General features: G+C 33.4%; 1 protein-coding gene across 2 annotated transcripts in view; it reads right to left on the bottom strand.

Annotated features, from left to right (window-relative positions):
* LOC106099961 (putative inorganic phosphate cotransporter) overlaps window positions 1–16,900 on the bottom strand; it is a 37,479-nt gene that overhangs the window by 10,619 nt on the left and 9,960 nt on the right. The window contains exon 1 of one of the 2 annotated variants that reach the window (XM_013278658.1): window positions 4,301–4,527. The exons of the other annotated variant lie outside the window; for it this stretch is intronic. Within the exon in view, the coding sequence (XP_013134112.1) occupies window positions 4,301–4,379 (79 nt within the window). The 5' untranslated portion in view covers window positions 4,380–4,527. Of the gene's footprint in view, window positions 1–4,300; window positions 4,528–16,900 lie in introns of those variants that run through there. 2 annotated transcript variants of the gene reach the window in all.

Below are 16,900 nucleotides of genomic sequence, written 5' to 3'. Positions count from 1 at the left end.
CCCCCCCACCCTCAGCATGCTAGCAGGAAGTAAAGAGTATTTACCCCAGGGGGGTACCAATGTCTCTGATATTGGAGAATCCCCCTCCTCGCGTTTACGCCTAGACTCCCGATTGGAGTCTGGGGGTGAGCGCGCGGGCCGCCCTGCGTACTCTGGGGTGTACAATTTCATTGTGTTTCAATGTGTATAAATTCAGTCGATAGTTACTTCTTACACACCACCTATTCATACCCGAAGACATCATTTCATTAATTAGATCAAACAATATGCAAACCTGCAGAGGTGGCAACCCTAGAACCGTCTACTCAATGTCTTCTGAAGTACGGAAAATTCTATTCGCGGAGCTCCGGAAACTACTTTCTCAATGACAACAGAAACTCAACTAATTAAAAAGTTATTATGTAATCAATAAAGGTATGTTAATTTTAAGCGTTTTAATTTTCAATGTACATAATAAACCATATCACTGCGAATTCACTTAGAAAGGCAACTTTTATAAATATAGCTAGCTTTCGCCCGCGACTCCGTCCAAGGGGAATAAAAATCAATTGTAAGTAGACTATATGTTCCAAACTATAAATATCATAGATGCCAAATTTCAACGGCATCCGATCAGCCTTAGGCAACAAACTCTAACAAACATCCATCTAAATCTTCACATTTATAATATTAGTAAGAAGTAAGATTACCCGAAGTGACAAAAGCTTGTGGAATATAGCTGATAATAGCTAAAATAGGTAGATTTGCGTTTATTTTTATATCCCTCATATTAACGACTAGCTGTTGCCCGCAGCTTCGTCCCCGTGAAATAAAGGATATAGAATATGTTACTCACAGATAAATTACATTTCTAACAGTAAAATAAATTTTAAAATCGACCAAGTAATTTTCTAATTATTTCAAAACATACAAAAATACAACTATTTCCCCTTTATAATATTAGTATAGATGAAATATATATGCAAATTATAGATTAGGTTATTTATAGCTTGTGTAAACGTTACAATTAGTCGTAAAACTGAAATAACGAAATGTTTGTAAGATCCGAAATAATTAGGTCAGTCGTAATCACATGGCTTACAAACCAACTGATAGTGAATCTTAAAACGAAGTTCTAAACGTCGGCTTCTATTGACAAAATACTCATGCAAATAAAATCATCTTTACAAGGAATTACGTCATAACTAGGTTTTACTAAACACTCAAAAGATACAATTAAAACGTGTGTATGCTAAACTGAGAACTGTACAGTTGAAGTGAAAGTTAAATTTTTTGCCTACCCGCGTAAGTTTTAACTGTTCCATTAAAACTAATGGTGTGGGACTGACATGTTCTAAGGAACCAAAGTCCCTATCAAAAATAAAGAGAAAAAGAAAGCAAAAATGACACGAAATTTCGTCGCGCGATTTTGAGCTAAACTATTTAACTACGTTGTAGTCTTAGACTCCAAAAATTAAACAAAAAATGGGACCCTTTTAGCATGACCTTTCGGATAAAAAAAGAATTATCAAAATCGGTCCACTAGCGGCGGAGTTATGCCGTAACACACATAAAAAAAAATAAAAAAAACATATCGACGAATTGAGTACCTCCTTCTTTTGGGAAGTCGGTCAATAATTATGTATAGCGGGCTTAAAAACAATGTTATATTGAAACAAAATATTTTGTGACTTGTTTACAATTATTGTTATTACAATTTATTCTCTTAAATCGTGATTTATCGTTTCCCATACACACAGTTAGTGTTAAATTGTAGTTGTTATATTAATAAAGTCTAATTGAATTGATAACAATGTAATATCAAATTACAATAATATACGAAACACGACAAAAGAATAATCTATCTATCTCTATCTACATATAATAAATTTGAAGTGTCTGTTTATAACATGAAAAGAAAAATTACAGATTTCAGGAAGATGTATTTACGTTATTGATAACAAAAATCGCATTTAAAAATTTTGGTCTGTCTGTCTAAGCGGCGTTTATTCCGGGTAATCTCTGAAACGGCTGGGCCGATTTCGACCGGGTAGCTGACATAGGCATACTATAGGCTAGTTTCTTTATCTTAATATTGCGTGGACGAAGTCTTGGGCAACAGCTAGATTGCTATAAAAAAGAAAATAAATAAGCTGTAAATAAGTGAGCTAAAAAAAATTGGGACAACAAAGAACAAAATCAAGGCTATGGAAAATTATAATATCGCTAAAAACGTACTTTTATCGATGTATGTAAAAGTTATGCAAACTTATTCGCATAGGAAACGATTCGAACAAGTCCAAGGTCATTCGGCAGAGCGACTGACGATTGTTTAGTGGTCACAGTTGGCGAACATGAACCGACATTTTTTTGTCAGCAATTGTTTACTCGGAAATGCTCCTATTCGATTGAGGAATTCCGAAGTCTGGATAATTTACGAGTGTATTTTCAAAAGTAAATAATCTACTTAATACATTTGTAAGGAACGAGGTTAATAAATTTTTCCGATAATTATGTTGCATCACGATGTTTTCCTCCAATATAGGATTTTTTTAAAATATCAATATCAAATTATTTAATATTTGTAACCAATTTATCTATCTATACTAGTATTATAAAGAGGAAAAATTTGTATTTTTGTATGTGTCGAAATAACTAAAAAACTACTTTGCCGATTTCAAAAATTCTTTCACCGTTAAAAAGCTACGATATCAGGGAGTAACATAAACTACACTTTTATTTTTTTTGGCTTATTTCAGGCGGGACAATCGAGAGCAAATAGCTAGTTTACTTTTAGTCCCTTTTCCTTTCCACCCTTTTCTTGAGAGGAAAGGATGGAATGGAAAAGTGAATTTGACGATGGAGGAGACGCATAGGAAGGGGAAATGTCATCTTTATGTGCGTCTCCTCCTCCGTCAATTAAGGGTAGGCAACGCATCTGCAATTGCGGATGTTTATGGGCAGCGGTCGTTTTTCATTTCGGTGGATTAGGTGGCCGCTTGCTCGTTTGCCACCTTATATTATAAAAAAAAAAGTTAACAGTATAGTGCCATCCATCTTCTAGTAGCTGTAATTTCGCACGAGAAGTAATTTATTTTTATAATAAAAAATATTTTAATAAAACGTGATCTTCGTCAAGGTTATTCATCCAAAATCTATGTCAAGGAAATCTGAGAAAAATGTACAAGCTACATTTCCTGGTAACATCTACATTAGTTAATTTTAATAATTGTTCATATAATAGTTTCGCCAAAACAAAATTGGTTGTGATCTCTTCTAGAAACAAATAGGTACACGATACTTGGAAAAACTGTTACGGCCAAATTCTGAAACAAATGTCAAACACTTCGTTTGCACAGATTTTAAAATATTAATAGAATTTGGAGTTTAAAACGCTGTTACATAATTAAATGTCGTTTCGGTATACTGCCGTTATAAGGTTAAATTAATTGTTGCAGTTCGAAAAAGGAAAATCTTTTTCATTTGTTTTTCAATTATAGAGAAACTTTAGTTGATATCTTTGAAGTATCACAGAAGTTAAAATTTAATTTGAAAACTATTTTTGTGTACCATCAAGTTTTCGAACAGATTCACTCGGAGTTTTTACTATTCAGGTCACATGGGAGACGGGAACGATTTTAAAATTCTATGTTATGCAATATGCAATATCTATGACATGTGGATACAAACGATTGAAACCTTCTCGTTTTGGAATTAGGTTAAAAATGTATTGGATTTTAGTATTGGCTAAATTATTATTTAAATGGAAAACGAACAGTAACTTTCGGGCGGACAATTTAATGGCGGGAAAACCATTAGTAAAACTAATGTATTGCTTTTTTTGCCTATAAAATATTAAACCACGTATTAGTGTCTGTATTTGACACAGTTTCCTATAAACTAACTTACGTTGGAGAAAAATTAACCTAACCATAACCTAAATTCTATCAAAGGTCGTTGCGAAACTGTCGTGTTGTTTTAAAACAGATTTGACCTTCGACTTATCTAAAAGATTATTAATCCAGATATTTTTTAAAAACAGAAGTTAATATTTGATTCTCCACGTGGAATAGACATAACAATTCTAATAATTTTTCTTCATAGGTATACTATGGCAATTAAAATATGTATATATCCGTCACATATTTCATTCCGAAAACGCCGTTTTTTCCTCTGATATAAAGTTTACTATTTCAAAATGTTGTGTAAATATAGTTTTCAAGTATTCGTTATGAAAAAACGCAATCTTCCGGGAACGTATGCCGCTTATCAGAACTGATAAGCAAAAACGTAGTTCCCGATGACGTCACTGGTGACTCACCGCTATACGCCTTCGGGCGCTGGTCTTCTAGACCGGGCTGCTCCCAGACCAGCACGTGACCGCGAGACCGGGAGACCATGGTGAGGACTTAAGACTTTAGTAACCGTAAGTAACTGAAGGTTAGAGTCTATGTCACGTTGTCGGGTGAGCCGGCGACTGACACGGGGTTGGTTTGAATCATGGCGGGAAAACGGGGTTGCGAATGCTGACTGACGCGAGGCTCTGAAGCGACTGCGGTGCGCCGCTCGCCGCCCCTCCTCACGTCCCTCAGTCCTCCGCAAATACAGAGGGAGGTGTGCGGTAGCGGGAGGGGGAGGACACACGCGTCACTCGCGTGCTCCAGCGCCGCGTCTAGTTTTTAGTTTTTGTCGAACTGAAAGTTTATTCGCAAATGTACAGTCAGCGACAAATCCTACCTATTTAGTTGTTATTTACGTGACATAGATATTTTTTGCATATCATGCGCTCGACTGTACTAATTACACGCTTTAGATACCGAGATGAGTAGTTTTATCGCATTGTTAGATGTTTTTATCAACGTTTAATTTTACTGCATGGATATGACGTGACTGCATTTTCCCGTAGACGTCAAAAATGTCGATATTCTCTAAGCTCTGTTTTACTTTAGTATGGTGCTAATTACTAAATTAAGTTCATTATTTTTACCTTGTTTGTGAGGAAAATGGATCGCTGTTGCATTTAAGTTTATTTATAGAATTAAGTGAGCGTTGTATACAATGGCAAAGAGAGGCCACAACAAAATAGATTACTTATAGATAGAGGTGACTCATACAGGCTTCTATTGTACAGGATTTTCCTCACAGAGTAACATGCGGAAAAAGTGTAATCATGAAATAATTGCGTTTGTATTAAAACTATTAAATTACTAGCTTTCGCCCGCGACTCCGTCCGCGTGGATATAAAAAAAGAGAGTAGTCTATATGTTCTTTCAGATTATCTTCTACATCTATACCAAATTTCATTTAAATCCGTGAAGCCGTTTAGGCTACATACTATAACAAACATCTATCCATCCATCCATCTAAACTTTGGCATTTATAATATTGATATAAGTTAGTATGATAGCACTACTCATGTATTTAAACATTATTCCGACGTTTATAATGAAGAAAAACGTCCTTCACGTGTTAAACATTCAAAGATATGGCCTAGTCATCCCTTACTTAGGTATACTCCGAGTCAGAAAAGCTGGGACACAAAAGAGAATAGAACGGATTGATAATGAAAGGAGGAAATTATGATTGCGTCATATTTTCATCATGTCGATTCTATACAAATTTATAACTCACGTTTTATTTCCTACAAAAATACATTATGCTGTATGTTGCAAAGACAGGGTATAAATAATAATATCGTATTCGTTTTATTCGCTTCACTCAAATATCTGACACGAGCCATCGTTTCAATGGAACGTGTATTCGGAGATTGAATTTGAATTACAATTTTAGGGTACCGTTGGTAAAAAAACCCTTAAACAATCGTATTAAATTAAAAAACAAACTTTTGGCAACTCACACAGTTACATTTTTACCTTACTAAGTACCCAAAAACTTTCTTTTACCATAATTAAAACTGATAATTCCATATTGAGTAGTTTTTTAGGAATACCATAGAACATCTTTAACACCGTAGTATCTCCCACTTGTCTCTTGCTAGCTCTCTTGTTTATGTTATAAGTTAAATGTAGTTAAATTCTCAATAATTAAAAGCGATTTTCCATTAACTAAAATGAGAAAGGAAGCATTTATCAAAATCTCATACCCGTTTTGCAATGTTCCAATGAATAATTTGTTAGCGGAAAGTAATTGTAAAAAAAAATCAAACGCAGGTCAACGTCTTACAAGTTTTTGTGATCGAAATTAACATCATTCAAGTTTATGAATTAACGTATTGCCTCAAGGCTGATAACTGCATGAATCGCTCTCGAGTCTAAAAATATCAGCAATTGACATGTACAGGTACAATATACAACTATGTACAGTTTCACTAACGGTGCTTAATAACACTAACTTTGATTTTTATCTACTTTTGGTAAAGTTTTGTGCATAACATACAAAAACCTTAATTATTTTAAGAGTATCAACAAAACAGGATTACAGGACGTTGAAATGTAATATTACTTTATTTTTTAATGATTAAATATGTAAAGGAAAATTAATTGTATTTCTCTAAGAAAAAAAATATTTTAATACCTTTCGCGATGTTACCACCATCTAGTATCATATTCTTAAAATTTTCATCAAGAAGTAAGTAGATAAAAGCGCCATCTATCATCAAAAAGCCACAACCTCAACAACTTTTCAAAGTGCAGAAACTCGTCGCTAGAGGGCAGTTTAACAAAAAGACATAAACAAGTCTTCATTTAAAACCGAACTTGTTTATTCGAATATAAGATCTAATAATTAAGTAAACCATTAATAATTTCGTTACAACTGCGCTAAATGGGTGTCCGTAGTCTCCTTATGCCACCATGCTGGGTTACGGGCGTGAGTTATATTCATGTTACTTTACTATTTATTTCATGGTCTTCTATACGTAAAAAAGTCGCGGGAAAACTGCCTCCAATAAGGTATTTGTTATGAAAACGTTACCTCGTGTTCAGGACAGGTAAATAAAGCTAGCTGATTACACCATTCATATTAAGAACCAGGTCTATGGACCGCGGTTTATGTATCAATGAAATGGCTAATTTACATTATAACTGATTATTTTCGTCATTAGTTTAATTGTACAGAACATTCTTTGTGTGGTCGGAGGCTTCATAAACACAACAAACGACTTACGATTGACAGTACTCACGTGTCATCGCGTCACGTTTCACTTGAATTAAATACCGACTGCAAACAAGACATAATTGGTTTTTTTAATTTCCATTTTGTGTATTTATTTGAATATGTATAAAATACAATGAAAGGACAGAATTATAAGGGTAAAAAATAAGACTAATTCTTGAATTATTTAATTTAATTAGAATAGCCTATTAATGGTGTATTCAAAACACATATTTTCTTACGTCGTGAAAGCCGAATATAACCGGAAAAATTAGCAGATTTATATAGCTAATTACTTTTTATGAAATGGGAAACAATTCCAACAATAAATTACGTTAATATTTACCATCGTTAAGTGAAAAACTACAGGCTTAAAGGAATTTATGAGCGAAACGTCACGCTAAATTAAACACAAATTATGCAAAATCTTTTTAAACGTCATAAAAACACGTGTCCTCGTACTTTATTAAGCGAAGTACTCACAAGAGACAATTGTAAAAACCTCATTATAGTGAGTTCAAAGAAATCAAAGGATTTTAACCCGAAATGCGTAGAGAATAAGTATGATAATGGTGTGTGGGTGTTGCGGGCAATTTCCATGCGGGCGAGGCGGTATTGAATAACGAGCGCCATCTACCGGATGCCGGCATTGTGTCCGCACCTTAACAAGTTCCCTGCGAACTGATTCACACGGGCCACGATTACGTCTGAATAGATCATCGCTTTGGTTGATCCAGTATGAAATTGGGTCAAATATTTATAAAAGAATGCTAGTAAAATGTGACTTTGGACACATACCTATATATCTCGTTTTTCTAATAATTTATTTTCACATAACAAGAATAAGGAAAATTGGTGTTCTTTCAAATAATTTCCTCAATAAATTTCTAACTTTATATTCTTTAAAATAGTAATAATCGTTACAAGAGAGCAAAGTTGTTTATCTCGGAATAGAATCAGTGGTCAACCGCTGTTTTAATTTACTTTGAAATACATTTTACAAGCAAATGTTGCCACTTATTGGAGATTTAGGGCCTGTTCCACCACTGATAGAGGCTCAGATAGTTTACAAATGTCTTCACTGTCAGATGAGAGAACAAAATCTGATATTTCTATCATGTTTTACACTTTCAATTGTTATCAGACAATTTACAATTTGGGGACAGGGGACAGGGACTTAATAAAATAATTCACACCTATTCTTGTTCTGTAAAGAGAACTACTTTGTTATGTAAGTGTACAAGTTGAAATATGCATTAATTAGGCATGTTTTTGTTTCAGAAATAGCAGCCAAACTATACAATACGTTTTGTCGTTAAGCTGTGTAATATACGTAGAAAGCTGGACATATAGTTTTAATATAGGTCGCTAACGGCGCAGGAGTGCTTGCGGAGTGCCACAATACGCCATTGTCCCGGCAAGCCGCGAGATTTATTACTATGCGCTGCACAACCCATATATAATTCAACCGTTAGGGACCCTGTACACTGGTCTATGCAGTGTCTTAAATTTAACGAACGTTCGAACTCGAGTTTAGTAATTTAGCATCAAAAATATTCTATTAATACTGTACAAGTGAATTTTCGAATAATCAATTCATTTATTTTTTAGTGTTTTTTTTTTATAACATAAGGTGGCAAACGAGCAAGCGGCCACCTGAATCCACCGAAATGGAAAGCGATCGCTGCCCATAAACATCCGCAATTGCAGATGCCCACCCTTAATTGACGGAGAACACGCACATAAAGAGGACATTTCCCCTTCCTATGCGTCTCCTCCACCGTCAAATCCACTTTTCCTTCCCATCCTTTCCTCTTAACAAAAGGGTGGAAAGGGAAAGGGTCTAAAATTAGGCCTCCGGCACCACACTCATCAGACGAAACGCAGAATTGCATCCACTTCACACCTGTTTTCTGTGTGGTCGTGGTATTGCAGCGGGCGAGCCGGCCAATTCGTGCGATGATGTTAAAGCGGGCTCTACCACTGTAATAGAAACGCGTGCATGTCAAATAATTATTATATCAAGACTAATAGTTTAAAAATGTTCGAATTCAAAAACAATAATAATATTGCATCTCAGAAGTCATAAATACTAGTGTAAACGGACCTTAACTTTGTGATATAGTAAACCACGAGCAAATCTAGAGTCAGGGCGTCTATTGAGAGTACCAAGCGTTCTGTGCCGTGTACCGTTGCATTGGTACACGACAATACTCGTCCTAGGGCTGTCCCTGGGCCTATGTCTGTGACAGAAAGGGACCTAGAGACTCTGATTGCAATAGACAAACTAAAAAAGTTCATTATGATTTTTTTTTACTGTCTTTAGTTGAAATTAATGTGAACAAATCGCTAGATGTCGCTTTTTGGGTTTTTCTTTTCATGAGTCGGCAACCATTAGCGAGTCAGGGAAAGTTCCATGTAAGTGCAATTTGAACTAGAATTTAAGTTTTAATTACTGTTGATTTTCTTTTTAAATGTAGTGTACTTATTTGTTTTTGAAGTACTGATAATATCTTTACAATTAAATCGATTATAGTTTGTGTGTCAAGTAAGACATAATTATTATTAAGAATTAAATACATATATTTTATTAGAAAACAAAGATTTTAAGTGCAGTGTCACTTTTCTAAATGTATTCTAATTGACCTGAAGTTGGCAATATGACTGACATGTTCATTTTTTATAAACAGACCGTTGAAAAATATTTGTTTTGCATATATCAATATAATAATAAAACACCTACCAAACAGCGAGTTATTAATTAGTTAGTTTATGATAATTAGAATATTTAATAAAAACGGTTTTTCCAAGGATGAGGAAAAACTATTTCTTATATAAAAAAGATATTATATTACTTTATTATTTATGTTTCTCTTCATTAAGTGATAAATTAATTCTCCACACGTTAATAAATTACATTTCAAACGAATAATTGTTTAATTCCACCACTAGATGTCGTTTATTCGCGTGAACATCAATCCAAACAATCAAACAACCAGGGCAACAAAGGTAGTCACAAAACGACTGGCTATCATGCTAACACAACACGCAAATAGAAATAAATAATTTGTTGCCTTGAGTCAAAACACAACTGATGGAATGCACGACGCTTATGAGAAAGCACGATATAGTTCAATCGCCTTTTATTCTTAATTTTGAGTTAAAATAACTATGAATTAGTTTTAGTAAGTATAGCAGGCGGACTATTTTGACTAAACAAAACTAAACTATTCCACAACTGTTGTGCGATTGTCGATTGTTTCGCAGCCAATTCAACTGTTTAGTTGCCCAACTAAAAATCGATTAGTGTGCGTCTTCATATAAGCTTATAGGAATAAAAGCGAGACTAAACAGTTGTGCCATAGTTTAGTTTCACGTGTGTTGTGTGCAAAACCTGAGGAAAATTTCATTGTATTTAATTATTGCGTTATAAATAAAATGAAAATGTTTCATTTTATTTGCTCAAGCACTTTACAGTTTTTATTACGAACATCCTGTTGGTTTATTAAAAAATAAAACATCTAACGTTCATTTTTTGCTGGGTTTTTGTTTCCAAATGATGAAACATCTAAACTCGTTTATCAAAACCACTGCATGTTTTTGATTCGAAAATTAGGTACCAACATTATAAAATCGTACATAACCTATCAACAATTATTTTGAGATGTTTGCATTGATAATGTGTTTTAATCATCAAAAGATACCTTTAATTAAAAGTGTTGCTAGTAATAATAATTCTTTTTAATTAAAATTTTATTAATTATTTAAACACATGCAATATCCTAGTACCGCAAGATATAGACAATTTAAAAGCATATACTTATCAATATAGTGTTTGTTACAAGGACAGACATTGTAGAAACAGAGGGAAACTATATGTAGATTGTTGCAAACAATGCATTATGCCTTAGGAATACTAACTACAAACCGACAAAGGATTTTACATAGACAATGTCACGACTTGTGAAGTTTATGATAAACATTGTCATATCTTTTCAAACCTTTCTTTCCTTATTCATCCTAAAATGGCGGCTAATCTGAGTGGACTTATGATATTATGTCGATGGTCAACCATCGTGTAACCTCTATGGGTTCCGTCCGTAAAAAAGTCTTGTAAAAAAGGTAAACATTTCAAATACGGTGCCCAAACTTCTTTATCCTGGTAAAACAGGGTAATAACAATTACGACATTAAAAATGAGCAATTTGAAACATAATAATAAAACATGCATTTTAAACATTTTCCTGTTGACACAACTTGTAACATTGTCGAATTCCATGTAAAAGGCAAACGCTGTCCGAATTTTAAGCCAAGCCTTTGACCTTGCGACTGTAGGACATAAAAAAAACAAACCAAAGAAGTACAGAACCTTCACTGGCCAATGATTAACGGACGAACAAATTAGTAAGCCGGTAGTGAGATGACAAATTGGTATGTTATGGTTAAATTCGATTGTTTAAATCTAATTTTATAAATAGAGCTCAGACTTTTTGTAGTTAAAGTTTTTATACCGGTATAAACTAGGGTTGCAATTACAAAATATACACTCTCAAAAAGTTATCGATAAATATACGGTGTACCAACACTAGCTGCAAAAATACTTTTTCTGCATTATAATAATGTTGTACTTATCCGGTTTTAAAAAGAAGAGTGCACAGTAAGACCAGACTGCAAACTTCCTTTGACGTAATACCTTGTGGGGTTTTTTCTTTGTACCGCATAATTGACGCTAACGTATCACTTACGTTCCAATTCACACATTTTACAGCCACGAAAGTGACGCGTGCGCAATTATTTAAATGTATATTCTATCAATTTAAACATGAAAATTATAGATTATATCAGAATATTAACTTTAGTGTTACGTAACGTTAGAAAGAAACATGAAAATAAATAAATTAAGAACAAGCGCAAGACATGATGCTCTCTTGAGTGGTTTATTTGAGTAGGTATTCTTTGTTCTTTTAAATTCTAAATTGTTTACTTTATGAGACATTACGTATAAATTAACATTTTAGATTATTTAAATAACATAAATATACGGTAGTACCATCACGTTTATTTATATAAATACTTTTTACCATAACTTTTTCGTTTGATTTAAAAAAGCCAGCGGAATCTCAAGGAGTTTCCCTTGGTAGTTTTTTGATCAGAATACAACGCCATAGTTTTTTTAAACAAAAGTGTCAAGTTGAGGTGAACGAAATGTAAAGAAAAGAGTGGATAAGCCCTTCCGTCTATTGTAACTTTATATTATAAATCTCATATTAATATTTTTTTTATTATGAAAATGTACATTCTCTTCATCTAAATAATATAAAAGTTGAATTATTTTAAAGGTTTATTTTGCTAGTTACCAATTATGTAGTAATCATTTTCTGTAATCGTGCTTTTGTTATAAAAATATGCAATTTATAATTTGCAATGTTACAATGTAAAGTCCCCAGTTTATTAAAAAAGGTCCCTAGATTGTAACACGTTGTGACATTGTCTCTCATTTGTAACATCAGCTGCTAAGGTGTTTAACACGTGATTCACTATCACGCGAACAATGCACTCACACCGTTACTAAACAAGCGAGTGTTGAATGTCTTATTGTTAAAGAGAATTTGCGCTGTTTAATTCCTGAGAAATCAACTGTTTATGCGACCCACAACACACATCACACAACATGACAGTTATCCTTCCTACCCTTTTCTTATAAGGAAAGGATAGAAAGGGAAGCAGGATTTGATGGTAGAGAGAAGCCATAGGAAGAGGAAATATCCTCTTTATGTGCTTATCTTCATGTGTCAATTAAGGGTAGGCAACGGATGTTAATGAGCAGCTGTCACTTCGCCTTTTCGGCGAATCGACGGCTGCCTGTTAGCCTGCTTATTTACAACCTTGTAATATAAAAAAAATGTTATGTTACTTAGGGAGAATGTTTTAGATTTTTTACCTTCTGCTGATTCAAAGAGGGTTCTTTTGTCTATTACTTTGTTCGTAGCGTATTAAAAAGCATAGACGTTATATTTCAGACTATTTATGTGTTATAGAGTCAAATATTCAAATAAGTTTAGCCGTTCTTAAGTTATGCGCTACAATATCTCTCCATCCGTCTTTACTAACGCATTTACGTTAGTAAAGTGACAGTGATTAGTCTTAGAGATTAGTGACAAGTGTGTCTTGATTATTGTTAGTGGCAAGAAAACAATTCACTTTTCATCCTTAACACAAATTCCGTCGCTATCAAATAAACCATTGTAAATATCAAACGATTGTTCAGTATTGATAAACAAATAATTCTTGTCCACCGTATTTACTTACCGGCTTTCTATTTACTTAATAATTAATAGAAATAGTTATATTACGTAAAGTGTCGCATAACTTTGATAAACGGATAGAAGAAATAGACTGTAACCACAGATAATACAATAACGAAGTATATGCTATAACGTAAAACTGCCGACAGGCAATAACAAGTCCGATTCGAGACAATCTTAAGTGTTTTTATTTTATTTTAGGATAAATTCGATTAACGAATTTCATTCTACAAACATCATTGAAAAAACCCACAACTCGAGTCATTTTCCATATATGTAGTAATATTATATAGAAGAAAGTTTTGTATTTTTGGATGTATTGAAATGACTCATTAAAAAGCTTTGTTACCACTGAGTAACATAGGTTATGTTTTTATGCGGACGAAATCGCGAGCAACATCAAGTGTCTTATAAAATCCGTTTAGATTTATTTTTTTTCTAATAATAATAGATGAAAGATATCGCAACATTTATGCAATTTCTATTAATGTTACTTATATTGTAACAGCGGCCACACCGATCACGAATAATTTTGTAACAAGGTTAGCGCAAGAGAATGGTCTAGGAACGTGTTGTTTTAATAAAGGGCCGACCACGTATGTACCTTTCACCGTATTGTTATATGAAACCGCTTAAAGGTCACATTACCTACAGTTCAAATCACGAACAATCTAGACTAGACCTTTACAAATCGTCCTTCTCTACCTACGTGTACTGACGAAAAGAAATTTATTACCAAAAAGAAAAAATGTACTAGCCGTTACTTGCGACTTCACTTTTTAATGCTCCAAGATTTTTTTAAATCGGTACAGTAGTTTTTGAGTTATTTAAATCTTTCATTTTTATAATAATAGTATAGATCAACAGATTGTAAAAAAGTGTGTCAAGAGGTCGCCTGTTTAGCGTATGCAGGAACACCATCCACACCACCAAAGACGTCCGAGAGGAGCACACTACTGGCGAACTTTCACAGTAGCCAGCATCGACAAGCGTACGCAGCGAACTTCGAGCTGTCATAATTTTTGAATCGTATTATACTTGAACTCGAAACAAAATTATACAACACTGTTTATAGAAACATTCAATAGTCCATGTTTATTAATTTCTTATATGATTTTTTATCGTCCAAATCGTTTAACATTCATACTTTTACTGGCCACTTGATGAAAACGTGATCAAAACATAAAATAAAATTTATTATATCAAAGTATTTAAGTATGTTAATTTAATGTTTTTTTATCGATATAATCTTTTAACACGATGTAAGTCCTATTAAGAGTTAGTTTACGGAAAAAAAATTATTACTAGTAAAACAGGTGGACAGATTACTGCGAATTTATACGGCGTATAAACTACCGTATTGGTAATTATTAAGAGTTGTTGGTATTTATTAGTATACTAGCTGTTCCCAAGCGACTTCATCCGCATAAATCATTTTATTGTTCACATTTGTCAAATTATCAATTGCAAATGTCAAAATGACATGACATCATGTCAAACCATGGCAACCTCGGTTCCTTGATGTTGGCAGCAACTTATGGTCTCTTTTCCACATTAGGGTTTTTATCCAAAATATTTACCCCCTAAGTTTAATGGTGTTAAAATATACAGCCTAAAGCGTGACATAAATATAGGGCTTTTTTATTAAAAAAAGAATTGTTAAAAAATATGCTTTAATTGCTGAGATCTTAGGCAACAAAGTGTGTGTTTACGCTTTATTATAATAGTATAGATGTTACGGTTAGTCAACTAAAACTAATTATGTTTTAATACGAAAAGAATTGAAGTCACGTGGTATTTTCATTAAAATTAAATTAAAACTAATTTTCTCCTGTTTACTTTATTCACTAGGATCGATCGATAGTCGGATTTGTTTGTAAATGAGCTGATATTCTTTCGTCGGTAGACAAATATAATAAAACGACTTTTTTAAAGGTTTAATTTGATTGCGGAGGTCAATAACGGTTGAATGACCGAATAAGAGGCAGGTTTCGTAATCATAAGCAAATCTTAATTTGGGATTTCCCTGATGAGACAACGTTAAAGGAAAGGAGACTTTTTGAAACATCGCTTTTGTGTTAATCCTTTGCTTTTAAAATACCTTAAGATCTGAAGATCAAAGGAAAATGATAAAACAGGATAAAGTCAAACAAGGAAAATGATGAACGCAATGTTCATAGTAATTCAACCTTCAATTCAATGGAGGTAAGTAGAATTCAGGAAGTGTAGGATGTGGTAAACTGCAAGACAGGATAATTTGTGATCAATCTACAATAATTAAATAATGACCATTTGTCCAATTGTTAAAACGACAAAGAAGCAAGACAATATGTAATGTCCATATTATCCTTTCGATAACTTTATGACGTACGAAATTGGGAGCCACTCCCAATTTCATACGAGACGCTGCACACAAGTTATCAGTAAAAAGTAAAACCACCCCTGCGTGGACGATAAGCAGATATACGAGTAGTAGATATTGCGTATTATATTGTATTACGGGGACATCGGTATTGTTCCGATATTTAGTAAACATATAACCGGGGAAAGTGTTTAAACAGTCGCGTCATAACAAGAGAAAATTTACCCCAGCTGTATGTAAACAACAAACACAGACGTGAAAACACGACGCAGTCGACAAACATACCATGCAGAAATATGTGGATAAAATAAATATAGTCTCACATGTCGAAAAATAAAAGTTTCATGCTTTACTTTAATAACGCTGGAGTTTCTTTCGTTTAAGCGCAAAAATAACTAACATATTGATTAGAAAAGATCCTAATGCATTTAGCATCTAGATTATGAAGGAAAATAAGCTATTTCAAATAGAAATATCACAACAAAAACTTAGGCACACAAGAAAGACGAGAATCGTTTTTCAACATACATTTACCAAGTCCTTCCAAGCTCTAACAAAGTTTTATTGCTGAACGGCCTCGGACAAAACTTATTTACTTTTTACGCACCAAACAATGGATTCGGTTACAAATAAAACCATATTCATAACAAAACTCATTCCATTTTCGTACAGTTTCGAAACGACGTGCGACGAAATGAAGTTTTGCAACGCAAAAAATCTTTCTTCCCGCATAAACAACTTTCGAAATCATTATCTCAGACGATGTGTGCATTCGACGTTCAAACCGGATTTTGGTGGACGTGAAACTTTTAGAACTACAGGAAACATGCATTAATCGTAGAACAAAGGCCATATTTGAATATTTTAATGCGTGATAAGTTTTTTTTTCAACAATCATTAAATAATAATTAAACCATTAGAATTGAATAATTAATTTAATTAAAGTATCACTTGTAGAATTATCGCCATTTAAGAGTTCCAAAAATAAGAAAAAGGCGTAATTAAATAAAACAAGGCTTTGTGATTAAAATGTATTTTAAAAGTATACTTATTAACCTGCATTTAAAAAGAAAGTAGGTTATCAAAACTTCACTTATTTGGCACATAATATGTGACATATATTCCAATGTCTGAAACAATA

This window comes from Papilio polytes, unplaced genomic scaffold (genome assembly GCF_000836215.1).
Source record: "Papilio polytes unplaced genomic scaffold, Ppol_1.0 DF824091.1, whole genome shotgun sequence".
Taxonomy (NCBI): domain Eukaryota; kingdom Metazoa; phylum Arthropoda; class Insecta; order Lepidoptera; family Papilionidae; genus Papilio; species Papilio polytes.
This window is presented reverse-complemented; position numbering and strand designations above follow the sequence as displayed.